The 26574-nt window shown below is 38.7% G+C and overlaps 1 protein-coding gene across 7 annotated transcripts in view; it reads left to right on the top strand.

Moving 5' to 3' along the window:
• The first annotated feature begins 4889 nt into the window (after positions 1-4889).
• Positions 4890-26574, top strand: part of TASP1 (taspase 1) — a 316660-nt gene continuing 294975 nt past the window's right edge. For 5 of the 7 annotated variants that reach the window (XR_005016636.1, XM_036827379.1, XM_036827380.1 and 2 more), the window contains exons 1-4: positions 4890-4928; positions 13228-13446; positions 16887-16954; positions 18672-18740. Coding sequence is in view for 6 of the 7 variants with exons in the window: in XM_036827379.1 (XP_036683274.1) it covers positions 13302-13446; positions 16887-16954; positions 18672-18740 (282 nt within the window). In the remaining variant the exon portion in view is untranslated. Of the gene's footprint in view, positions 4929-4975; positions 5543-6190; positions 6250-13227; positions 13447-16886; positions 16955-18671; positions 18741-26574 lie in introns of those variants that run through there. The other 2 variants (XM_036827376.1, XM_036827377.1) reach the window with 2 other exon arrangements.

Here is a 26574-nt window from a genome sequence, read left to right as displayed (position 1 = left end):
GAGCTGGTAAGCTGTGGCAGTGCTGTTGGAGCCTGTGATCAAGTACTGGTAGAAGTATAAACATAGACGTGTAAAACAAAAACAATTTTATTATGCTCACGGGTTCTGTGGATCAGGATTTGGAAAGGACATGTGGCGATGGCTTGTCTCTGCTGATGACATCTGCAGCCTACACTGGGAAACACACAAACCACCTTCCGTAAGAACAGAAGGCTGGAAGTTAATCCAGGATTAGGGACTGGAATCTTCCAAAGGCCCATTCACTTACTGGTCCAGCAGTCAGTGCTGGCTGCCAGCTGGGACCTTATCTGGGGCTGCTGGTCACAACATCTACACATGGTCTCCTCGTGTGGCTGCTTGGGCTTCCTCAGAGCATGGTGGCTGGGATTCAAGAGTAAAGTATTCCAAGAGAGAACCACAAACTGCATTGCTTCTGTGACCTTTCCTTAGCAGTCACCTAGAGTCACTTATCCTACAAGTCAAAAGCCAGCCCAGATTCAAAAGGAGGGAACATAGACACACCTTTAGATGGGAGGGGTATCAATATGCAAATATGATCATTGTCACTACTCTGTTCAAAATGATATAGTAGCTGCCCACAGACTACAGGCTAAAATCCAAACTCCATAGAATGGCATAAGGTCTCCATAGTTTATTCCTCACATAACAGCCAGTACTTCCTTCTACTTTATGATCCCTTAGTTATGAGCTATTTAGAGTTCCCAGAATTCAGTCTTTTGCAGGTCTTTGTGGTTTTGCATATACTGTTCTCTCTGCTTGAAATGCTTGTCTCCTCTTTCCTGACTCTTCCTTCCCTATTCTTGTGCTTTCTCAAATACTTTTATATGTTACATCTGTTATAGTCAAGTACTAATTTCTTACTCATTGCACTTATTATTATACAATGCCAATATGCTAAATATTTTACATGCATTACATTAATTATTCTCGAACAATCCCATGAAGTAGGTTGTTACTTCCATTTTCCAGATAAGAAAAACAAAGTTAGGAAAGGTTATGTAACTTGTTCAATATTAGGCATCTAGTAAGTGGCACATCCAGGAGATAGACCCAGGTTTATTTGATTTCAAAGTCCTTCCAAATAACTACTATCCTATACAGACTATATTTATAATAATTGTATCAGCAGTTATCTGGCTTTTGGTCTCAGGACAACTTTGTGCTCCTGAAAATAATTGAGAATGTTCCAGATATTTTGTTTATGTGGGTTATATTTATTAATATTTACCATATTAAACATTAAAACCAAAATATAAAACAATATTTTTGTTTAAAAATAAAAATAAATCCATTGCATGTTAATATAAATACCGTATTTTGATAAATAACTGTATTTTCTGAAAACGAAGAAAAAAAGGTAGAGAGAAAAGTGTTCTCTTTTGCATTCCTGCAAATCTCTTTATGTCTGGCTAAAAGAAGCCAGCTATATTCTTCTTTCTGCCTCTGAATTCAATTTGATGTGATATGTTGTGCTGGTTGAAGTATGTAAAAAAAAATCCAGCCCCCCACAGATTGTAGCTGGAAAAGGAAAGAATATTTTAATGGCCTTATCAGATAATTGTGCATACTCTTTGTTGGATAGTACACCAAAACTGGACAGGTGGTGGTTTTTTAAAAGTTAGTTGCAATATGAAATTTGAAATCCTATCTATGAAATTTTTGCACATTTTACGCTCGTAAGAGAATGAGAATAGGAAGATAAATAAATATCTTAGTATTATTATAAAATAACAGTGTGATACTAATGATCCCCTGACATGGTCTGGGGACTGAACATACACATACACACACACACACACACACACACACACACACACACACACATGCACATATGCATATATAAGATTTAAACTGTACATTATCTGAGGACAAGTTGGCCTCTTTTATCCTTATATATGTACACCTGTGGTGGTACAGCTGCTTCGTTTTTATTTTTTTGAATTTTATTTATTTTTTATCCAGCAGGTTCTTATTAGTTATCGATTTTATACATATTAGTGTATACATGTCAATCCCAATCTCCCAATTCATCTCGCCACCCCCCCCCACCCCCCACCGCTTTCCCCCCTTGGTGTCCATACAGTTGTCCTCTACATTTGTGTCTCTATTTCTGCCCTGCAAACTGGTTCATCGGTACAGTTGTTTCTTGATGGTGTCACCTTTGGGGCTGGGTGTGCTTGGCTCTGGAATTGACTGTTTGCTGACCTCTCTGGTCCTCCATTCCTTCTTTCAAGCCTTCACACCCTCAGCACCTCTCATGTATAATGCATAAGATCTAATTATCTGTTCAATACATGAATGCCTGTATTATATAGAATTTACCTTCCAATTGCACAGTACTAACTTATTTTCCAAATTTTAATAACAGTTACTCCAAGAGCAAACTGGACATTTTTGGTTTATTTAATACCATTGTGTCATTTATTTGAGAAAGAAGTTTGAGTCTTTGCATACTTTATAGTAACAAGCCTGAACTTAATGTTTGGTTTTGTTTTTAAGTAACATTTATTGATTACTTATTATGGGCCTGATACTTTCCTAAGTACTTCACATACCTTATTTATTCCACAGAACAGCTCTATGAGAGATTCTATTATTTTCCTCATTTTACAAGTGAGGAAACTGAGTCACAGAAAGATTGAGTAAATTGTTCAAGGTGACTCAATTGGTAGGTGGTAGGGCTGAGATGTGAACACAGATTCTCTTGCTTCTAGAATCCTTGCTCTTAACCACTGCACTACCTCTGTCTATCCTGACTTAAACACGGTTTTTTTCTTAGTTAAACCACTTAATTTAATATAGGGTCCTACATTTCCTTTTAAATCTAAAATTCTGTTTTTATAGATAACTTTCACAATAGACCTTTTTATGCCCTTTTATTTTTGTTCACAGAGAAAAATATTAGCAGAAAAATATGTTGGAGAATACAAAAGTTAATAAAATGAATTTGGAATCACTAGCAGTTGAAAAGTCTTTCTTGTACAATTAACACAAATGTTTATCTAGGAATCCCAGGGGAATCCGTTCTGGGGTCTCCCATACTAGCCCCAAATTGCCTTCTGACTCTCATTCTTTTTCTTTTTTTTTTTAATATTTATTTATTTGGCTGCGCCAGGTCTTAGTTGTGGTACGCTGGATCTTTGTTGCCACATGCAGGATCTTTGTTGCGTCCTGTGGGATCTTTAGTTGCGGCACACAGGATCTTTAGTTGTGGCATGCAAATACTTAGTTGCAGCATGTGGGATCTAGTTCCCTGATCAGGGATCAAACCCGGGACCCCTGTGTTGAGAGCACGGAGTCTTAGCCACTGGACCACCAGGGAAGTCCCCTGACTCTCATTCTTGTTTGCTGGAGGTACACATCTTGATTGCTCCCCTCTTCTGAGGCACTTCTTCCATCACCCTCCCCAACCCACCTCTGCAACTAGGCTAAAGAGAAAGTCCCTCTGGTTCAGTGGTTCTCAAATTTTAGTTGTGTCTGATCCACTCAGACAGCTTGTTATATCAAATTGTTGGGTCCCAAACCCAAAGTTTCTGATTTAGCAAGTCTGGGGTAAAGCTTAAGAATTCACATTTCTGCTACGAGTCCAGGTGATAGGACCACACTTTGAGAGCTATCCAGAACTACTCCTTTCAACCTCTGCTTCCCAAGACAGGTTTAATGGTGGTTATGAAATGGAGCAGGACCCTATGGTCCTTGCCCCCATGTCCTCAGCCTGCCTTTTGTCTGTGGAAAAACTTTAGCTGAAGAATAAGTTTAATCAGAGAAATGAGAAAATGCAGAAACAAAGGAAAACAGTCAAAGGAGACCAAATAATAATAATTTAGTCATTAAGCATAGTCAGGGACCTTTAGTTCCTTCTCAAGGGCTATAGATAATATTCTGAGCCATATCCTCTGAGCTGTCTTGTACATACTGAAACCCCCGCCAGGTGGAAGAAGTTGACTACATGGTGACCAGACTGTAGCCGTGACATAAGCTGCCACAATTCCAAGAATTGGCCTCAAGGAGATGGGAACAAACCGACCCTGTAACTGAAGACTGACTGTACTTAAAACAATCCAGGTGAACACTGGTCAGATCACCTCATGAGTAACTTCAAGATGACTGCCAGAGCTGACTGTGCCGTTTCTGCATGTAGCCCCCTCCCTCACTGATTGTCAGTCTGGGGAAGTTGGCCTTTGGACAGGCGTTGCCCCCCGCCCCGTTTGCCTACATCCGACATCCAAAATAAAGCAAACTTTCCTTTCCACCAACCTTGCCTCTTCTTTATTTGCTTTTGGGCGGCAAGCAGCCGGATCCCACTTTCGGTTACAGTTACATGGTAACTATTCATGTTAATAGTTACAAGAAAACATTAAAGAGATTACATAATGTTACTAGGTCTTGGTCTTAGATGCTAGAGGCTAAAAGAAAGGCCACCCACATTTTCATTCTCCCCAGGGCAAGGCTAGCCCCTTCCTCCCACATGTAATCCAGGCAGAACTCTAGTTTTCCCTACTGTGGGGGGGTGGGCTGCAAGGATTGAATGAAATTAAGCTCTTAAGTGACATCTCAATAAATGATGACTAGTTCAACTTCATTCCGCATCACATCGCTAGTCTGCCAACCACTCAGATAAGAGGATCACATCCTTCCGGCTCATTAAGAGGCGGGGTGAGGAGAGAGAGGCAACAGCGCCTGCGCAGCTCACAACGAGGCTCCAGGTAGTGTCCTCCCTACACCTCCGCGACCAGGTGAACCACTCGGGGGCGGAGGGAGGAGACCGAGCAGAGTGTGGGCGCCTGCTTCCGGCCACGTGGTTATGCTCACGGCCAATGGAAAAGCTTGACGTCACCCTCGCTTCCTCACCCTGGCAACGGGTGGGTGACTACTTCCGGTGCTGTGAGGGCTCGGGGCTGACGCGGGTGAGTGTCTCTCTTTCTCACGCTGTCCGCGCCCTTGCCGCCGACGTGCGCTGCCTCTGTCCGGGCGCCGCGCTCTCGCTGGGACGTCCTCTCCGGGGCCGGGTGCGGGCGGCGCGCTGGATACCCCTTGCCGGGGGCGGTGCTGGAGGAAGGGACTCGGGACGTCCCTCGTCCCCGAGTCTCGGTCGCGCGTGGGGCCCGCGCCGGCCCCCTCCCAGCGGCTGCAGCTTGGCGGCTTCATTCCCTCTCCCGGGAAGGGACTGTCTGGGCGTGGGGAGGGAGTCCTCGCAGTCCTTCGCCCACTTTGCAGTCTCGTGCTGCGGTTTCTCCGAGTTCGAGGCTCGTAGAGACCCGAGGGTGTGCGTCCTGGTCCTGCGTGGCAGGTGGGGGAAAGCAGCCCTATAGTGTAATAGAGGCCTGGTTAGTTCCGCGGAACGTTAGCATTTACTGCTCAGGTGGAGAAGGAAGAGGAAAGGACCAAGAAGATGGAAAAGGAGCAACTGGAGAGGAGGGTGGAAAACAGGAACTGGAGGTGCCCTGAAAATAGAGGGCATCGTGTTTCCGGAAGGAAGGAGTTCAACTTGATTCGCCTCTGTAGGGGAGGGGAATGAAAGGTATTTTGGGGACCGCGTGATTGAGATCATTGTATACTAAGCTAAGGAATTTTCATACACTTGGGAGTTTAATAATTTGCTTTTTTGTTTAAATAAAGCTTTCCCCCCACTTATAAAAAGCAGTGCATGCTTACTAAAGAATATCTGGAAAATGTAGAAATATTTAAAAAGAGATCATCTGTGGTTCCACCAGCCCCAGCCCAACATTTTGATCTCTTTCTCTCTACTTTTTTTTTCTTTTGGCTGTGCTGTGTGCCTTGTGGGATCTTAGTTCCCCGACTAGGGATTGAACCTGGGCACTTGGCAGTGAGAGCACTGGGAGTCCTAACCACTGGACTGCCAGGGAATTCCCTACATTTTAAAAAATAGCATAGTCTTAACCTACTTAGGATCATAGTGTATATGTATAAAATGTGATTTTAACTAAAACGCATGTTTTGTACATTGTGTCTATTACATGGATTTTTTTGAGAGATAATTCATAAAATTCCACCCTTTTAAATTTAAAGTTCAGTGGTTTTTAGTATATTCACAGCGTTGTGCACCCATCTTCATTATCTAATTCCATAACTTTTTCATCACCTCCAAAAGAAACTCTGTACCGTTATAGTTACTCGCCGTTGATTTCCCCTCCCCTTGTTCCCCCAGCCCCTGGCAACCACTAATCTACTTTGTGTCTATGGATTTTCCTATTCTGGATACTTCATGTAAGTGGAATCATATAATATGTGGCTTTTTGTTGTCTGCCTTCTTTGACTTAGCATAATGTTTTCAAGGTACATCCATGTTGTATTATGTATAAGTATGTCACTCCTTTTTATGGCTGAATAATATTCCATTATATAACTATGCCACATTTTGTTTATCCATCATCAGTTGATAGACATTTGGATTGTTTCCACTTTTTGACTATTATGAATAATTCTGCTATAAACATCCATGTACAATTTTTTGTGTGGACGTATGTTTTCACTTTTCTTAGATGTATACCTAGGAGTGGAATTGCTGGGTCATGTGGTAACTGTTTAACTTTTTGAGGTACTGCTAGGTGTTTTCCAAAGTGGCCTGCACAAGCAGGATATGAGGGTTCTGATTTCTCCATATCCTTGCTAACACTTATTGTCTGTCTTTTTGATTATAGCCATTCCATTGGTTGTGGAATGGTATCTTGTGGTTTTGATTTGCATTTCCCTGATGTCTGAATATGTTGAGTATCTTTTCTCTGTGCTTATTGGCCCTTTGTATATCTTTGGAGAAATGTCCGTTCAATTCCTTTGCCCATTTTTAAATTGAATTAAAAATTTTTTAAAGAAATTTTAAAGTTGTATGAGTTCTTTATATAGTCTGGACACAAGTCCCTTATCAGATTGCAATATTTCTTCCATTTTTTCCCATCTTGTGGGGTGTCTTTTCACTTTCTTGAAGGGTGTCCTTTGAAGTACAGAAGTTTAAAATTTTGGTGAAGTCCAATTTATCTGTTTTTTTTTTTTTTTTGGTTGTTTGTGCTTTTGGTGTCATATGTAAAACCACTGCCAAATCCAAGATTATGAAGATTTACTCCTATGTTTTTTTTTTCCCTAAGAGTTTTATATAGTTTTAGCTCTTACATTTAGGGCTTGATTTATGTAGAGTTAATTTTTATATATGGTGTGCAGTAGGAGTCCAACTTTATTCTTTTGCTTGTGGCTATCCAGTTTTCCCAGCACCATTTGTTGAAAAGACTGTCCTTTTTCCATTGAATGGCCTTGGCACCCTTTTCAAAAACCAGTTGATCATAAACACATAGATCATCGTTTTCTTAACTATTTCTCTATGTCGGGTATTTAAGTCGCTCCCAGATTTTTGTTTTTCTGAATTATCCTATGTTAAACACAGCATAAAAGGCATAAAACCTTTTCTGTATTTAAAATTATTTTGGTAGAAAATGTTCTCAGAAGTGGAATTACTGGGTCAAAGATGAAATAAGTATGTTTTGGAGCTCACTTAATGAGGCATTAAACCTTCAATCTCATGATGTTAAGAGCAACAAAATGCTTCTTTGTTCATCAGTTGCTATAGCTTAAGGGCTGGATTTCTCTAAAAGCCTTTCTCTGTAAGATGAATGGATTCCATGACTTCCTTCCTCCTTCAACTGCTTCTAAAAGACTAAGTAAATCTACAGTGAAAAACTTCAACACCAGAGGCAAATAGGACATGTGGTAGTGTTCTAAATGGCTTAAAGGGAAAAAAAAAATAGTGTCATCACATGCAGTAGGAAAATGAAACAATCTTTGAGAGAAATAGGGTCAAGATTTAGACCTTAAATCAGTGCCATAAAAGTCCCTGAAGCAAAAAAAGTGGTTTATTCTGAGTTTCTCTTCTGCCCTTGATAATCAAGTTAATTTACATTCATCTTGGTCCCAGAGACAGTGAACTTAAATCTTTTCTTTTTAGTAAATAGTACCCAGTTAAAAAAAATTCAAATATGAAATGTTATGAGGAGAAAATCAAGTTTCCCTTTCATCCTTGCCCCTCCGTCTTCTCCAGTCTCCCAGTACTCTTTAGAGGAATCCATGGTACTATTATTTGTGTCTATATAGACTAGTTCATGTATAGAATATCTCTGGGGAGCGGGTATATACAAAATTATATATTTTAAGGCTCTTGATACTTTCTGACACATTCCTTTTCAAAATGGTTGCATCAGTTTATGATGGCAATACAGTGCTAATTAGATTTCTTTCTTATTTTTTTTTGTATTTCTTTGAATATTCTTTCTTTAACATTGGATATCCAGTTTATATTTCCTTTTTAATGTATTGCCTGTTCATGTCTTTTGGCATGCTGTTTGTCTTGATTAGCATTGTCCTTTATGAGATTTATTTTGGCAGCCTTTTGTAGATGGTTGTTTTACGACAGCCTGGATTTGGGGAGAAAAGTTAATATGCTTTTCGTAATGCTTATGCTAAGAGGTATGTGAGCTGAACAAGGGTCAAGGTAGTAGGGAGAAGGAAGTTAAATGCTTGAGAAGAAATCTATAGGATTTGGAAACTGGGCGCAGTCCAAGATGACTACAAGGTGAGTTAGAAAAGGATGGTATATATTTGATGTCAATCTTTGGTCATGATTTATTTTTTTACTCCTTAGTCTTAACTGTAGAGATCAAATACTAATTTTATTTTTTTTTAGTTAGGATTATCTGGGGTTTGTGTGGCCCTAGAAGTTCAAGATCCAGAAAAACAAAACCAAGAAAGACCTCTTGGGCCAGTATTTTTTTTTTTAATTAATTAATTAATTTATGGCTGTGTTGGGTCTTCGTTGCTGCGCGCGGGCTTTCTCTAGTTGTGGTGAGCGGGGGCTACTCTTCATTGCGGTGCGCGGCTTTCTCATTGTCGTGGCTTCTCTGGTTGCGGAGCACGGGCTCTAGGTGCACAGGCTTCAGTAGTTGTGGCACACGGGCTTAGTTGCTCCACAGCATGTGGGATCTTCCCAGGCCAGGGCTCGAACCTGTGTCCCTTGCATTGGCAGGTGGATTCTTAACCACTGCGCTACCAGGGAAGCCCGGGCCAGTATTGTTGATTGGCCGTGTTTTTGTCTATTCCTTCTGTAGGTGGGATGAGTGTTGAGAACCTTCAGAATATGGCATTTCTCCTCTTAGTGAAGGTTTGAAGTGGGATCTCATAGGTGTGCCCTATTTTGGGACTTAGACTTGGCTAGTTACCTGTGTTCTCATAATTAAATAAATGTATAAAAAAGCTTTTTATTTTTGTAAGTAATGCATTCAGATTGTTCAAAATCAAAAGGTACACAATGGTGAACAGTGAAATTTCCATCCCTCCTTTGTCCACCAGTCACCCAAATCTTCTGGTAACCACTATTATGCTATATTTTGATATATTCTTCAGATTGTACTTTGCATATATATATTTAACTGTATATTTTTCTCCCCTCCCTCAAAATATGGTACTGCATATACTTCTGTACCATGTCTTTTTTACTTCCTAAAATGTCTTCAAGACTGGTCATTTCATATTTGTATATTTGTATATCAAGAATATCATTTTTTCCAAGAGCTGCATATTTGTATATCAAGAACTGGTCGTTTCATATTTGTATATTTGTGTATCAAGAATATCATTTTTTCCAAGAGCTGAATTTATTTTTAAGCACTTCCATCAAGACATACTGTTGGTCCATATCTTTCCCATTACAGATAGTCCTTCAGTGTGTATTTATAATTTTGGTTTATTTTGCTCAATTGCCCTTGTTGAGTTGTGTTAATTTATGCTGCTACTAGCAATGTATGAGAACTCCTGTTTCCCTATATCCTCAGAACATGGTGTTATCTTACTTTTTTGTTTGTTTGTTTGCTAGTCCAATGATATGTGAGTGTAGTTTTAATTTGCATTTTTCCTCTGAGTGAGGTTTAGCATCTTTTTTTTTTAATATACATTTATTTATTTATTTATTTTTGGCTGCGTTGGGTCTTTGTTGCTGCACGCGGGCTTTCTCTAGTTGTGGCGAGTGGGGGCTACTCTTTGTTGCAGTGCGTGGGCTTCTCATTGCGGTGGCTTCTCTTGTTGCAGAGCACGGGCTCTAGGTGTGCAGGCTTCAGTAGTTGTGGCACGTGGGCTCAGTAGTTGTGGCTCGCGGGTTCTAGAGCGCAGGGTCAGTAGTTGTGGCGCATGGGCTTAGTTGCTCCGCGGCATGTGGGATGTTCCCAAACCAGGGATCCCGTGTCCCCTGCATTGGCAGGCGGATTCTCAACCACTGTGCCACCAGGGAAGCCTGGTTTAGCATCTTTTGATCTGTTAGACTGTTATATAATTTTTCTGTAAACTGGGATTTGCCCACTTGGCCCCCCCCCCCTTTTTGTCTTTTTCTTTTTTGAGACATTTGTTGGAATTCTGTTAGGAAGGTCAGACTTTTAATGGGTTCTGAGTTAAACAAAAACTGATATTGGAGTAGAAATTGCTTCATTTCTAATTGAATTAAAAATATTCCAGTAACCATTGGGAGCTGGCGGCCAGAGTTGTACATTGGATAGCCTGTCTACTTCAGTTCCTTTCCCAGTCCAGCAGAACTTTGGGGCCAGCATTTTTGGAGGAGTTTATTGAGATGACATGGTTTGCTAAATAGAAAAATTTCCGATAGTCTCTGAGGGATGGTAGATTGCTCAAGAAATTGCATATTGATTCATCTTCCACATTTTATTTTTTTCAGACAAGCTTGAGAAGCAGTGTTTTTAAATCTCTCACATATATTAAGAGTGCCTATTACATCAAACCTTATTCATTGTAAAATGTAGATGTTCTAACTTGTTACTCATGAAAAAAAATGCATCTGATGACAGTGAGTCAGAGTAAGTTTTATAGCTCATACTGCTTGGATATGGTTTCATTTGAACTGAAGCTTTGAATTTTCCAAAGCCTGAGTTTTCACACAACTATGTTTGTGGGACAAGTGGGCCCAAGCTCATTTCATGGCTAGGCCAGACCTCATGGCAGGTATAGACTGGCAGATGAACTGCTAATCATTTAAATTGACTTCGTCATCCGACGCAGGAATAAATAGTAACCTATGTCAGAGAAATAACCAAAGTCAAATAAAGGTAATTGATGCAGATCCTTGTGAAGTCGTTGGAAGAAAATCCATCCTCAGGGATGGAGCTACCACCTAAAACAAAAACAAAAACAGGCATTTTAATCCAGTTATTTAATTAACCTCAGCACTCTTTTGTAATCAAAATTTATGAATGTATGTAAACATTTTAATACAACAGCATATATATGTGATTTAAAATTATTTGTCCTTTAAATGAAATGACATATAATAAAAATTAAACGAACTGTTTTTAACCAGGAATTAAAGGAAGTTAAAATACCATATTGCAGTGCTTCACAGACCATTTCTGGTGTGAAGGACCAACTTAAAAATTTTTTTCAATCCTTTGTTGACCATTTATTTTGTAAAATGAAAAAAACAAAACAAAAAACCATAAAACCTCAAAACAAAACAGAAGTATGGAACTGTGAATGAAAGATAAAAGTAAAAGCTTATATTTTTATTAGATGTAGCAGATAAAATTGTTTCAAAAATATAATTATAAACAAAACATGAGGAAATAGAATTACAAAAACTGTACACATTGTTTATTGAAAATGTGCACGTAGATGTAGAGAATGGACATGTGGACACAGGTGGGGAAGGGGAGGGTGGGATGAATTGGGAGATTGGGTTTAACATAAATACACTACCGTGTGTAAAGTAGATAGCTAGTGGGAACTTGCTGTATAGCACAGGGAACTCAGCTCAGTGCTCTGTGACGACCTAGATTCGTGGGATGGGGCCTGGGGTGGGAGGGAGATCCAAGAGGGAGGGGATATATGTATACATATAGCTGATTCACTTAATTGTACAGCGGAAACTAACAGCACTGTGAAGCAATTTTACTCCAATAAAGAAAAAGTAAGGCAATTAGTATATGAATAAAATAATAATCTCTTGCAGACTGGTAACAAGCACTGGTCTGCAGACCACACTTTGAGTAACACTGTTCTTTTGGACTAGTTGGCTAAGTCACTCTTTATGTTACTATTTATGTTTTCTATTAGAAAAGACTTGTGCTCCTCCTTCCCCATTTCTCAATTTAGAATAAGGTATACATTTTTACCTAACAGTGTGAATCTAGGTGTTTACGTAGTTTCAACCACATGACTCTGGGATTTTCTTCAAATCTCTGTCGAGTTTTAGATGATCCACTTTTCCCCAGTCTGAAGTGTGTCCTGCCATCGTTATTGTTATTAAGCCAAGATTGCTAGAAGCTTGTGAATTTGTGAGAAAAATTGGAAACTTTGTGGTTTAAGTTGCTTGTAATTTGTTTTATTAAGTTTTGTATTTTATCATTTATCTTTTGAGAACCTCAGAAATTACGCTTTCATGAAAATTAACAAGTATATGTGCAAGTGTTATTTTAATTTCTTGGTTTAGTCATATAATTTTGTTAGCATTTGTCTTTTGATTGAGCTGTAAGTATTACTCTGTTTTTCTTAAGCGGTTCTTCACAGGCAGATGTAAATCTGTATGTTGCTTCATTTATTTAAGCAAGCAGCAATCTATAGCTCTTAAATGTTCTCACCACACACAAAAAATTGTAATTATGTGAGGTGATGGATGTGTTAACTAACCTTGTTGAGGCAATCATTTTGCAGTATATACGTGTATCAAGTCATCATGTTGTACCCCTTAAACTTATACACTGGTGTATGTCAATTATATCTCAATAAACCTGTAGAAAAAATAAGCAGCAATCTAGGCTTTATATCAAGGCTCAGTGATGTTGCCAGCACTGCCTGTGGTTCTAGAATGTCCCAGAGGTTATTAGCATTTGGTTTGGAGGGAGTAGAAAGTGATATTTAAGTTATGTTATGGTTTTCTTCAATGTAGATAAAATGAAAGATAAAATATCTTTGGACTCAATATGAAGTCTTTTTACAACAGTTCTTTTGTTTATGTGACTTCAAGCAAGTGCTGTCAGTGGACAGAGAGATTTAAATTCTAACCTTTGTGTATTCTTTGTATTACCCAGTTAAATAACTTTAAAATTAGGTTTTTTTTTTTTTTGAAAGTTATCTGTGCACAAGTTTGTATGTCACGTGTGTGTTAGTGGAAAGAAATGCAAACCCTCTTTGCCTGTTTTCCTTTAGAGTAATTCCTCTCCTGCAGTTACTTTTGGATGGAAGTATGCTCTTTTCCCAGTAGAAGATGGTAATCTTGGAGAATGACCATGGAGAAGGGGATGAGTTCTGGAGAAGGACTACCTTCCAGATCATCTCAGGTTTCAGCTGTTAAAATAACAGCTAAAGAGTTGGAAACAAAGCAGCCCCATAAAGAGAAGCGAGGGGGCTTTGTGTTGGTGCATGCAGGTAAGCTGTAAGTGGGTGAGTTGGAAGATGAAAATAATGTTTTTTTCCCTTGCCTTGAAGTACACCAGGAATTGAATTTCATATCTGGAGGAGGCAAACTGCCAGAGGAGCTGGAACCAGAGAGATTGACTTCGATAGAGTGAGGGCCTCCCCCTAGCTTCCCACTTAGAAGATCTTATAATGATGGCTCTTCCTTTGTCTCTTTCACTCACCTACTCTATTACTTACTTTTACCCCATATTTAGGTATTGTTAAAACCAGACACAGTAATTGTTTAAACTCTGGTTTGTGTTTTTAAAAATAATGCTGCTGAAAAAATTTTATTGACCCCATTTTTGACTTTGTCCATCTTAGAGTATAATTTACACAGTCTTAGAGCTAGTTTGCCTTTTTAATATTATAAAAGAGGAACCTTAAAACCAGAGAGATTAAGTGGCTTCAGCCACATGGCTAGTTCGTACAAGAGCCAGGCTGACACCCTGAAGTGAGCCCTTAAGTCCCAGTCTAGTGTTCTTGGCACTCTATCAGCCTGTAATCTCTACTTCAGAGTACCTTGAAGACAGACACAGTGAGTTCAACCCCTGAGTCCCCATCATCGAAGCCCCTAGGGTTTCTAAGCAGTGCAGCCCTACCTAGGTCTTTTTTTTTTCCCTCCTTTTTCTTTAGTCATTTTTATTTGCCTGCATTTAGCGTCTAAAGTTCATGACCTCTGTGAAGGAAGAAGGAATGGCTGGGTCTCCTTTTAACTTTCCTCAGACAGTCAAGCAGGATGGCAGCAAGATTAGCTTTGATATGGGGTGAGGAGTGGAATTGTTTCTTCTTGTCAAACTGGTGTTCTTCCTGGTCATTAACTTTTGGATATATCTAAACTGCACAGCCAACTCGGGAAGCCTTATAGAATCGAATCCAGAAGAATCTAAAAACGAAACAAAAACCAGGTTCAATTTCCTTTTCTTTCAAATGATTTTTCAAAGAAGTGAGGTAAATTTATAGAAACAACTCAGATTCCTAGCCCAGTGTTCTTTCTACTACACCATGGTGGTGGTGCATCTTTCACAGTACCCAGTGAGTTATTTCATTCAGAATGAGTATTTGAAAAATGTCCAAGAAAGGCCTGAGATGTGTAAAAGCAACAACATGGAGCTTTTGATTACTTGGAAAGGTTTCCTTTCTATGACAGTCATTGTGGCCTCCCCACTGTCTCAGACACACACCTGATGGCAGTGGCTCTTAGAGTTGGTGCCGGGGACCAGTTGTAATAGGAGGAAATCTGGGTTATGACAGGAAATTGTATGGATGAAGGGTGACCTTCCCCTTCTAAATTATTAGAAGTTCAGATAGAGTGATTGATTATGCAGCATTATATATCTTGTACATTTAAGGGACAAAATTTCAATTCCAGTGTAGAGATTTTAAAAGTGTTTTTTTTTTTTTAGCACTAAAGGAGACTTGCCCATGTTTTAGTCATTTGAGTAGTAGATTCTTGCTTTTCGCCAGATCTGTATACTACCTATATTTTACCTAATATTAAAAAAGATAAACACTTTTTTTTTTAATAAGGAAGTTTTTAATTAATTATTTATTTATTTATGGCTGTGTTGGGTCTTCGTTTCTGTGCGAGGGCTTTCTCTAGTTGCAGCAAGTGGGGGCCACTCTTCATCGCGGTGCGCGGGCCTCTCACTGTTGTGGCCTCTCTTGTTGCGGAGCACAGGCTCCAGACGCGCAAGCTCAGTAGTTGTGGCTCACGGGCCTAGTTGCTCCGCGGCATGTGGGATCTTCCCAGGCCAGGGCTCCAACCCGTGTCCCCTGCATTGGCAGGCAGATTCCCAACCACTGTGCCACCAGGGAAGCCCAAGATAAACACTTTTAAACCTTAAAATTTTAAAGATGAAACTTATCTTTAATTAAGTGGAATGTTGGTGTCACGTGCGTGAAGAGAAAATAAACACAGTGCTAAAAAAATCCCAATGTGATTAAATTTTAGTTAGGTTCTGTTGCTTGTCAGCTGCTTAGATCCTAAGCTTACCTTTCCTTTGTTAAGTAGAGGAATTAGCAAGTGTTATTCAGATATTAAACCATGCTGAGATGGTTTCCCTATTCTAAGTAGAGGATTGGTATGTTAATGCTATTAGTGCTGTTATCCACACACTAAAGTTATCTATTTGGCTCTAGTATCCTATGTTTTGGGAAACACTGCTGAAAGTTTGGGGCCTGCTAAGACAACAGACCTGGGATCATTTATTAGAGAACCATGAAGAGAGTCCTGTTAAATATTGGCGCAGGTTCTGTGAAGTTTCAGAGTTTGCTTAAGAAATGGGACTAGCATTTGGGTGTATTATGGATTCGTGTTGTTTGGGTATCTTTTCTGTTCTCTTGGGTCCCTTAACCATAGCTTCTTGGGCTAGTTTTTTCTCTGCCCTGATGAAAGGTGTGTTAAGTTTGTGTCATAGTCTGCAGTCTCACAGGAGAAGCCCTGAGGCTTAGAGATAATAGTTCTTTTTTTTTTTTTTTTTAACATCTTTATTGGAGTATAATTGCTTTACAATGGTGTGTTAGTTTCTGCTTCATAACAAAGTGAATCAGCTATACAGAGATGTAGTTCTTTAACCTTCCCTACTTTGGACCCCTCTGGGGCCCAGCAGGGGGCTGGGATGGGGGCTGAGGGGGAGGTTCAGAAAAAGTTAAAGAACATTGATTAAGGGCTCTTGTCTTGGTTTCTTTCTTGTTTAGATTATTCCCAAATCCCTAACTAAGCAAGTTTTACTCCTTTTAGGGAAACAAATTTCAGAGCCATTCTCTTGAAGTTGCTGGGTGTTCGATTAAGAGACAGGGACCACCAGGATTTCTAGTAGGCAGCTGTGAATATACTATCACTGAGATTTCAGGGACACCCTGAGCTACATTCCAGGGGCGAGAGGATGGAAAAGTTTGGGTAGGAATGGTGATATTGGTGGTGGTTGTTGACAGGTGGGATATAACACCCCTCAACTTCAAGTATTATTCAGAAACTACCTAGTTTTCTGAAGTCACTCTTAAGAATTCTGGCAGGGACTTTCCAAAGGTCAACAGAGAGGAACTTAGCGGGACTCTGTCCTTGACACTGCCTGGGTTATCAACTCCAGCTAAAAAAAATCCTAACTTTGGAGAAGTTTTCTTGGAAAGGAGAGGTGACCTTGGCGAAGCTGCTCTGGGGACATAAGCTATTTCTGGTGCCTCTAGTAGGAAAATAGCTTTTGAAAGAGAAGATAAGACATGGTATTAAAAAGGCTTATGGTGGAGAAAGAGAAGCTGTTAGGTTTTTAAGACTCCATACACTTAGGACAATAGTTTTATTGTCACTAGGAGAGCATCAGTTTATATGAGCTATTTATATAATATAAGCAAGGTCTCTGATATCTTAATGACAGTTAACAATTGATTGGTTTTTTTTTTCACTACAGGTGCAGGTTATCATTCTGAATCCAAAGCCAAGGAATATAAACACGTATGCAAACGAGCTTGTCAAAAGGTATGAAGAGAATGTATTCTGTCTGATTGAAACAGTTTAGTTTTGACCAAAAGCAGCTTTACCTTGAAATTCAAAATTTTAAGGTTTGATTTATAAGACAGTCTTTGGTTTGGACCGCAAAATAATTTTGCTTGTATTTGTGGGGTCTTTTTTTGTTTTGTTTTGTGTTTTTTATTCTCCAAATCATGTTTAGATCTTTTCCTTCCTTTCCCAGATCAACGTCTGTATTTTTGGAGTTGTGGGCACATAATCATATATCTTTTAATCTTTGAAATGGCATTGAGCTCTATAGAAGGAGTAGGGAAAACAGCTCAAAGGCAACCAATGTGTCTTTCTATGAAGGGAAGAAAAAAATAATAAAAAAAAATTAAAATGGGTGTTCTTCTTAGGGAGATTATCCTGTACTTTTACTTCTGTTTTTCCATCACGTAATTTTTATTATAGCAAATTCATTGTCATTCCTGAGTTTAACTTTGCCCTTGTACTCAGTTGTGCTTTTTTTTTTTTTTTTTTTCTTTGGTTTTTGAGGTTTTGCTAAATTGTTGAATACTTAATGTGGAGGCAGGAATGGACTCAGAAGATATATTGTTTGTTTTTATTTTGATCCTGACTGTATACTCTTGTAGGCAAACCTTCCATTACTTTTTATGCAAATAGAATGTTAATTGGACATTGCATATCAAGTAAATACGGGTCTCTCAGCTCTTTTCATTTATATTTACGTACCATTTAAAGAAGATTATACTTTATTAGCGATCCAAGATTTTTCTTATGAATGAAATCTCATAAATGAATAAGAATATTTGGTTACAGGGATTTCATTTTTTTAAAAAAATTTATAATAAAGGTAAATATTCTTTAAGCTATTTTATATTACTTTATCTTATTTTTCAAAGTGTGAAATCTTTTTGTTATCTGAGAAGAAATGGTTTATAGGAATATAGTTCTGTATATAATACATTTAGAGTGTGTAACCAGCCTCCTTAATTTATACAACAAATGAATTTCTTAAAAGTTTCATGAGGAATACAGTGCTTAGTTTTTGATCTTTGTTGACTAAATCGGAGCTTCAGTAATTCATTTAAAAATCAGTCTTCCTTCTCTTTCTTTCCTGTCTTAATTTATACCTAAGAAGCAAGGTGATTTTAGTGACCTTTACTCTCTATAGATTATATTACAAAAGAATATGGTATGTTTATCTCGATGTAGAATACCTTATAGAATCAAAAATGCTTTTGTCAAATGTATGCTCCATCTAAGGATTCTGGAATGCCTCTGTGACTGAGAGTAACTACTTTTTATAGTTAGGGGTAGAGAGAGTAGTAATGGTGGGATGAGAAATTGTTAGCTTAGTCTGTATAAAATATGAATTCAAATTTCAAAATGGAATTCATATAATTTCTATGGCTCTGTGAATTGCCCTGTGATGAATGAAGCCCTTTCACTTACTAAATTTCTTGTACTTTGTATTTAGTGGCTAAATTTATTCATTGTCTTAATTTGAATAATAATAAGTGAGCTATATCATAAATTATTCTGAATAATTGCTTATTTTAAATCTAATCGTTTATGTCTTGAGGTATGGAATGGAACTCTAGTGATCAATTTTTATTAACTCTAAATGTCTCCTACACTTCTTCAAGCCTTTGGAAAGTTTCTGGGTATGTTTAAGAAGTTGTGGTTTTAAAATGAATAATCTTGCCCCTTGGTTTCGTAGGCAATTGAAAAGCTACAGGCTGGTGCCCTTGCAACAGATGCAGTGACTGCAGCTCTGGTGGAACTTGAGGTATTTCTTTTCTCTGTTTCATTTAAAATATTTGTGAGTTTATGTTCATTATTCTTAAATGACATGAAACTGTTGTTTAGTCAACCATCAATTATATGACCAGCGTTTCTTAACAATATTAACAAGGTATGAAAAAGCCTGTGATTTTGTTAGGTTGTTCTCATTGGAGACTTCTCCGAATAATATAAAAAAGTTGGTTAAATTCATTTTTCCCTGGTTTTGTGAGATTCATGAATACAAGTTACTGGTGATTGGATGCTTGAATTTCCTGAATATTTTCAGAAGAAAAATTCCTGAAGTTAACACCTTCTGAAAGTAATACATGTTCTGTTGTTTAGAAAACAAAAAACTCCAACTGTCTAGAAGTGTCCAAAGTGGAGGGGGAAGTTTCCTCACAAACTTAGCGGTTGGATATATATCCTGAAGCTGTGCTCTGTGAGGTGTGTCTTGTCCAGTGTGATAGGTTGGTCTCCAGTTAATCGTGGACATTGAGGAATTCATTGAGGAGGTTCTCAAGTTCGCTGTAATCCTTGCTCCTCCAGAGTGAGGGTCTCTTAATTCTCTTAACCTGGAACCCTGAGGATGAGTTTGTCCAGGGGATACTGAGGGCTTCAGAAGACTGACTTCTGTTGCTCAAACTTAGAGAAGGTAGATTAGTGTAAGTCAGTTTAGAGCAGCGGTCCCCAACCTTTTTGGCACCAGGGACCAGTTTCGTGGAAGACAATTTTTCCACAGACGCAGGGAGGGGAGGGGATGGTTTTGGGATGATTCAAGCGCATTACATTTATTGTGCACTTTATTTCTATTATTATTGCATTGTAATATATAATGAAATAATTATATAACTCCCCATAATGCAGAATCAGTGGGAGCCCTGAGCTTGTTTTCCTGCAACTAGATGGTCCCATCTGGGGGTGATGGGAGACATTGACACCCGAAGTGTGTTGCTTATGTCCAGTCTACTCCGTAAGATGCAGCTTCATTGTCACTTGCCACTCACTTGATAGGGTTTTTATTTATTTATTTATTTATTTATTTATTTATTTATTTATTTATTTATTTATTTATTTATGACTGTGTTGAGTCTTCGTTTCTGTGCGAGGGCTTTCTCTAGTTGCGGCAAGTGGGGACCACTCTTCATCGCGGTGCGCGGGCCTCTCACCATCGCGGCCTCTCTTGTTGCGGAGCACAGGCTCCAGACGCGCAGGCTCAGTAATTGTGGCTCACGGGCCCAGTTGCTCCGTGGCATGTGGGATCTTCCCAGACCAGGGCTTGAACCCGTGTCCCCTGCATTGGCAGGCAGATTCTCAACCACTGCGCCACCAGGGAAGCCCTTGATAGGGTTTTGATATGAGTCTGCAAGCAACTGATTTATTATGGTCTCTGTGCAGTCAGACCTCTCTGCTAATGATAATCTGTATTTGCAGCCGCTCCCCAGCACTAGCATCACTGCCTCAGCTCCACCTCAGATCATCAGGCATTAGATTCTCATAAGGAACACACAACCTAGATCCCTCGCATGCGCAGTTCACTGTAAGGTTCGCGCTCCTATGAGAATCTAATGCTGCCGCTGATCTGACAGGAGGCGGAGCTCAGGTGGTAATGCGAGCGATGGGGAGCGGCTGTAAATACAGATGAAGCTTCACTCGCTCACCCACTGCTCACCTTCTGCTGTGCGGCCCGGTTCCTAACAGGCCACGGACTAGTAGCCGTCCTTGGCCCTGGGGTTGGGGACCCCTGGTTTAGAGAACAGTGAACAAATAGTTATTTGCTTGAGAAGATTACTAGGGGACTCAAATAAGACATGAAGATAAAACAGGGATGAGTTTGAGGGAGGAGGTGTTAGAGTAGACTGTCCCAAATTGACTGGATTAGGCTCTCATATCAGGGCACCTACCCTGACAGGCCAGGCCTTGCTTTTACCTGTGAAGATTGCCCAGGAGTTTACCAGAAGTCCTAGACATGTTTTCTGTATATTCCCCTGGTTAATTGCAGAGTTACGCTTTTAATCGTGCTCTGTAGATTGTACTCTGTCTTGTTAACACTTTGAGCTTGGTCCTAGGGTATGTAGTCAAGAAAGGTGAATATATATGGTGGGCACCAGTTCCACTGTAGTTTGGTCCCTGAGGTGTGTGACTTGGGGATATGTGGTCTCCTTCCTATTGAGACTGATACATCTTATATTAGCTCTACCAATCAGTAGCCATGAGTCCCTGGGCACCTAACAGACTCTCCTTGACTCAGTTTACCCATTTATAATACGGGGATGATAATTTCTACTTTACAGTCGTGAAGATTGAGTTAACATACGATAATCACTTAGAACGGTATGAGGCACATAGTAAACACTTTGTAACTGTTAGTAGCTGTTACTATTGTGAGGTGCTTTGGAAATTATATATATGAGGTGAATATTTATGTTAACTCTTTACATTGTCAAAGGAAAGTTAATTATATGTTGTGGGTAAAAGGGCAAAAGTGACACAAGGAAGAAGATTGATGTGCTTACCACCAAATCTTACCTTTACTCAAAACACACACAAGGAAAGCTTCATCTAACTTAATTCGGTTATTAATTGCAAATTACTCTTCTTTGTGTAGAAGACGATGTCCTGAGGTTACAGGTGCATGGAGCCCGTGTGGGTCTGGGGAAAGAAGATTAATGAATAGCTGGGTATATATTGTACCATAATGGCAACTATGAATACAACATTGAGTAAAATTAAGTTTTCCTTTTTCTTTTCATCTTAGAATAACTTTAATTTTCTCAGGTCCTACTTATATCATGCTCAGTATTTCATTACATTTTTCCCATGATGAATCAATCCTACTTTTAAAGAGTTTACTTATGTATATTTAATAATGATTTAAAATACATTGTGGAATGAGTTACATGTGAGTAAATGAGCTTTATAGTTTTGAATGATGACCTGTGTTTTTTAAGAGTGTGGATATGAAGGTTTTTAAAAAAACAAATGTGTTCTCTTATTTTGATTGGACTATGTTATATGGCCTGAGTGAGTTTAGTGTACTTTCCTCCCTTTAATTATTAAGTTTGGGGAAGAATTTCAATTAACTATCTTGAAAAATTCATTTTTATGTGGGATCTTTGATTGAAATATATGTCAGTAGTTTAAAGGTTAAGGCTACACCAACTGGAGGAATTTGCCTGAATCTTAAGAATTACGTTGGAAGTCATGCATATACTGCCCCCTGCAGTTTCAGTCACCTTGCGTAATTGTGATTCATCACCTTTGAATAGGGTGAAGTCTTCAACTAAAGAGTTTAATCAAAGAGGTGTTGTAATAGTTTGAGTCAATGGAAAGATATATAAAAATTGGATTCATGTATTTTCTGTACTTAGAGAAATATAAGTAACAATATTAAATCCTTTCAGCCAATTCCCAGAGTCTCATTTATACTGTGTTATGTTTAATTTGAAAGTAACCACTTGTCTTTAGTTTTGATCAATCTATTTAGTAGAGCTAAGTTTTGTCCTAATTATCAAATAGATATGGGTGATCGTTATACCTTTGTCTTTTGACTTTGGGATATACTTTTGACTTAAAAAAAACCATACTTTTAAAACTTGTTTGTTACATTATTACTTAGGCAGATAACTAAAATTGGTTTGAGTTTCCTGAGGACTTTACTAACTGTAGATTGAAATGACTGAAATGGTTTAATGGTCCTTATTGGCTAGAAGGGGTATCTGGCCTTGTATTTTGGAAAATATGAAAATTTGCATTTACCCAAATAGTGAAAAGTACACTGACCTCAACTTGTTGCCATGGAGGAGGAAGAGACAAGGTGAAAGAAAAGAAAATTTATAATAGAAAAAAATGTGTTTCAGTGGCCTCTGTAACTTATACAGGCCACTTAGACAAATCATTTTTGAGCTTTTCTTGGAATCCCATTCCCTTGTGTAGTTTTCATTTTTCTCATCCACCAGGACAGACAAGTGGTGTTATCATAAGACTACAACTTCTGGACACCAGAGGGAGTGTTCCCTTCATTCAAATAAGGGGTGGGGGGCATGTGCGTAAGTTCCTGCCTAGTAAACTGACTAGCTTCTCCCTTTGGGGTTTTGGGAGGGAAGGTGGTCACTTGTATGAGAGGTGTTCTGCAGTGTGGAATTGAAAATGAGATGATGCCAAAGTGCAATTTGTTTATCTTCAAAATGTGGTGAAGGAAATGGAAAGGTCAGTTTTATAGATCATATTTTAATAATTTATTGTTAAAGTGATTTGGTCCCATTGTTTCATTTAACTATTTATAGTTTTTTTGAGATTCTTTTTATAACTGATGGGAAAGGGACTTCTATCAACCCTGATTTCCCTCACAGCAGAGGAGATAAATTTGTGAAACAATTTGATCTTCATACCTAGGGCTGTGCATTTGGAAGACAGTTGTTTTCATGCCTGCTTTTGAAATAGTTTTGGTTCGGGTAGTGACAGTAGATTTAAAATTCTAGACCATAATTTTGCACGTTTCACATGTATATCTTCTGATATGAATTTCTTATGTGAGAAAATTAGATATAGATCTGGGTGAGTCATGATGCCACTGCTAGAGTAGAGAGCGTTTCATAGATTCTGACAGAAAATGAACTCATAAAATGCTTACTGAAGTGCCCTTTGCACATCAGTATATTTTTCTTAAAAAGTACGAAGATGTGCTTTAAAAAGTTCTAATAAGGAATAATAGGTGAAATATGACTGACAAACTTTTGAGAGGTTACTTGTCATTTTGTGAGGAAACTGATGAATCTGGCTGGCTGGCTGGTGTATCCTTTGAGAGATTTTGGTTAATTCATTTTGAAAACTGATTATTTTGGTAGGTAGAATACTATGCATTAGCAATAGTGATAGATATAGCTTTTAAATTTCATATAGTGAAAGGTAATTTGCACAGGCTCCCTTGTTAAAAATGTTTTGTTGAACTTATGTTATTCTAAGTGGACCCTGCTGTTCTTTTGTTGACTTGCTTCATTCTTTAAGTCTTCGTATGGTCAGGGGAGGTGGTAATTCATGGTCAAAACTTGTTTATTGTCCAAATGCTTTAGCATTTAAAGGGCAGTTTATATTGGGCACAAGTTTTTATGTCTGCTAAAAACGGTCCATTGTCTTTGGATCTCTATATAATCCAATATGATGCTTGCTTATAAACTCTAGAAATTCCTTTAAAAAGTAACTTCTTATCCAGATGGCTGATAGTTTGGGGTGTGAGAGAAAAAATGTAGGCATTTGCATTACTGTATATTTATATTATTATATATAATATTGTTACGCATTTATCTGACCTCTACATCCTGAGATGTAGAGCCAGCTCTGCATGCATTTCTATAAAGCAGGGATCTCCAGAATGTCATCACCATTGAGTAGTCTGTTGTTGGTGGACCACAGCCCAGGCCTCTGTGCAGCTGCAGGATTAGGCCACACACCCTTCCCTTGGCCTTATACTTCTGGCTGGAATTGTTTGTGTGCCTCAGGGGGAGAGAGAACACCTAAGGCCTGCCAGTCCTTGGGATGCTTAGTGGTCATGAAGATGGTGTGGCTTGCTACTGGCATATGGGCATATCTAGGATGGGAGGGAATATTGGGAAGGCCTGATATAACCCCCTTTCTCTCGCCAAGCCTGTAGCAAATTCAGTTGTGGGGTTTCTTTGTGATTAGATGCTTAACCACATCTGCTCCCTACCCCACTTCAGTGTTTGGTTTTTGCTGCAAAAAAGTAGGGGCATCTGCTTTACACTCATTTATGTTTATTTGAGAGGTTAAAAATTATTTAAATAAATGAGCATCTTTGTTCTTCTGCACATTTTTTTGTTTTGCAGAAATCATCTTTTCATATGCAAAGGGTAGCTGAGTATTTCAGTGGTTCCTTGCTTCCTCCTCTCCTGCCCTCCTCTCTCCTCCCCTCCCCGACAGGGCTGAACGCATTGGAAAGACAGCTCGATGCATTTAGCTCACATATACACAAGTGCCCATTAACCATGTGACTGAGGAGTCTAATTTTAGACCTACTACCTCTGAAAGTCTCATTTTTCTCTTCCATTGACAATATCTTTTATTCTCTGTAATGGGGAGGGGGTTCCTGTTTTTAAGTATGCGAAGCAAGGAGTTTTACCTTTTCTACTTTGTAGTACTTAAAATGTTTTCATTGCATGACATTTGGATTTTGACTTCGGATGCTCTTTTTACTTTTTTTTTTTTTTTTTTTAACTTGGTCATTGATTATTTCAGTCAAAGACCCTATTTTGCTGTCTGTTTAGCAGTATTTCCAGGGGTGCTTCAGTATTTCTGTGTATTCCAGCTGTTTATAGAGTCTTTATATTTCTCTGCATTTTTTTTTTAATTTTTTTTAATTTTTTGAGGTGTACACACACAGTTACACTTCACGGAGTTGCATCCAGCCAAGTGTCCATGTTCTTCTTGTGAAGAGGCAGAGAAAAATCACCTCTCCCAAGAATTTCCACCTTCTGACCAAGGGAAATGTGTCCTGAAGAGCTGTATGCAGATGGGAGGCAACTTGTTTGCTTGTTCTGCTGCTATAGAGCATTGAGTTAATTAGAAGACAGGCTGTGGGTGGCCAAGTGCAGACAAAGCAGCACCAGACAGAGCCCAGTTAGCCTGGGGCAGTAAAAGTAAGTTACACTCTTTTTAAAACACTATTTTTGAGTACTGATGCTGATTCTTGCCTTTAGTACTAAGGGGCAACTTGTAACTTACTGTTTGTGTTTACACAGTAGATGCATCTGTTCTTTTCCTCAGACCCTAGAAACTAAACATGCTCTCTAGCACAAAGTGCCCGCTTAATTAAGGAAAAGTAGTGATTTTTTTTTTCTTTTAACTTTTTTTAGAATAAAAAGAGAACTGAATCAGTTATTACATTTCAGATTAATTTTTACACCGCATCAAAACTGTGTATTAGTTTTTGGCCAAGTCAAAACACTTAAGTACAGAGCTTGTTATGTTACAGAGCTTTGTACTGAGGGGAACATGAAAACAGTTTCACCTTTTTCTAGCCATTTCTTGATGAGCTCTGTGGAACTTATCAGATGAATTCATCTTGGCTGAATCTGGTAGAAGGTATGGTCTGAGACCAGACTTAGCAGTTCCTAAGGAGCTTGTAGCTTTATGTATGAGCCCTTGTTTTGCTCTGGGAGTTATTATTCTCCAAGAATATACTACATTTTAGAATTCAGCTTTGAGCTACTTAAAGCTACATTTGGTAGTGTGGTGGAATTGGTGGTAATTCTGTGTTTTGGTTATGTGGCAGCAATTTAGACTTTTGGATTGAGTGTAAAATGTCTTCTTCTAAATTAATAGAGATATTAGATTCATTGGCCCTTGGATTTATAGTGCTGTGATTATTGAATCATTTCGTATGTGTCGGGTGTGTGTGTGTGTGTGTGTGTGTGTGTTTGTGTTTGGATTTATATCCTTTGGGGCATCAATTTTATAATCTAACGTCTACTGGTTTTTTGCTTTTGGTAATGAAGGGCTAGGCTAAGAAGATTTTTCTGTGCTCAGCAAAATCACAGGCTGATATCATGAAGGTCAATCTGAAAGACTGCCTTTGATTTTAAGTTTTTGTCTATCTCTCAAACGTAGGACTGTATTCAGAATCTGGAAGGGAATGAGGAGGAACTTAAGTTATATAATTTTTAGGAATCTCATCAAGATCATATCCTAAATCCTGCTACAAAGCAGAACAAAACATTACTTCCGTTTTTTCCCCCGCTCTTTCTCTCTGTCTACCTGCCGTCTAATTTTTATGTGTACAGCAGGCTTTACCTAAGTGTTAGAATAATGAAGGATTGCATCTCACT

The sequence above is a fragment of the Balaenoptera musculus genome, chromosome 15 (genome assembly GCF_009873245.2).
Source record: "Balaenoptera musculus isolate JJ_BM4_2016_0621 chromosome 15, mBalMus1.pri.v3, whole genome shotgun sequence".
Taxonomy (NCBI): Eukaryota; Metazoa; Chordata; class Mammalia; order Artiodactyla; family Balaenopteridae; genus Balaenoptera; species Balaenoptera musculus.
Note: the sequence above shows the minus strand (reverse complement) of the source record. Positions and strands in the feature narration are given on the sequence as shown.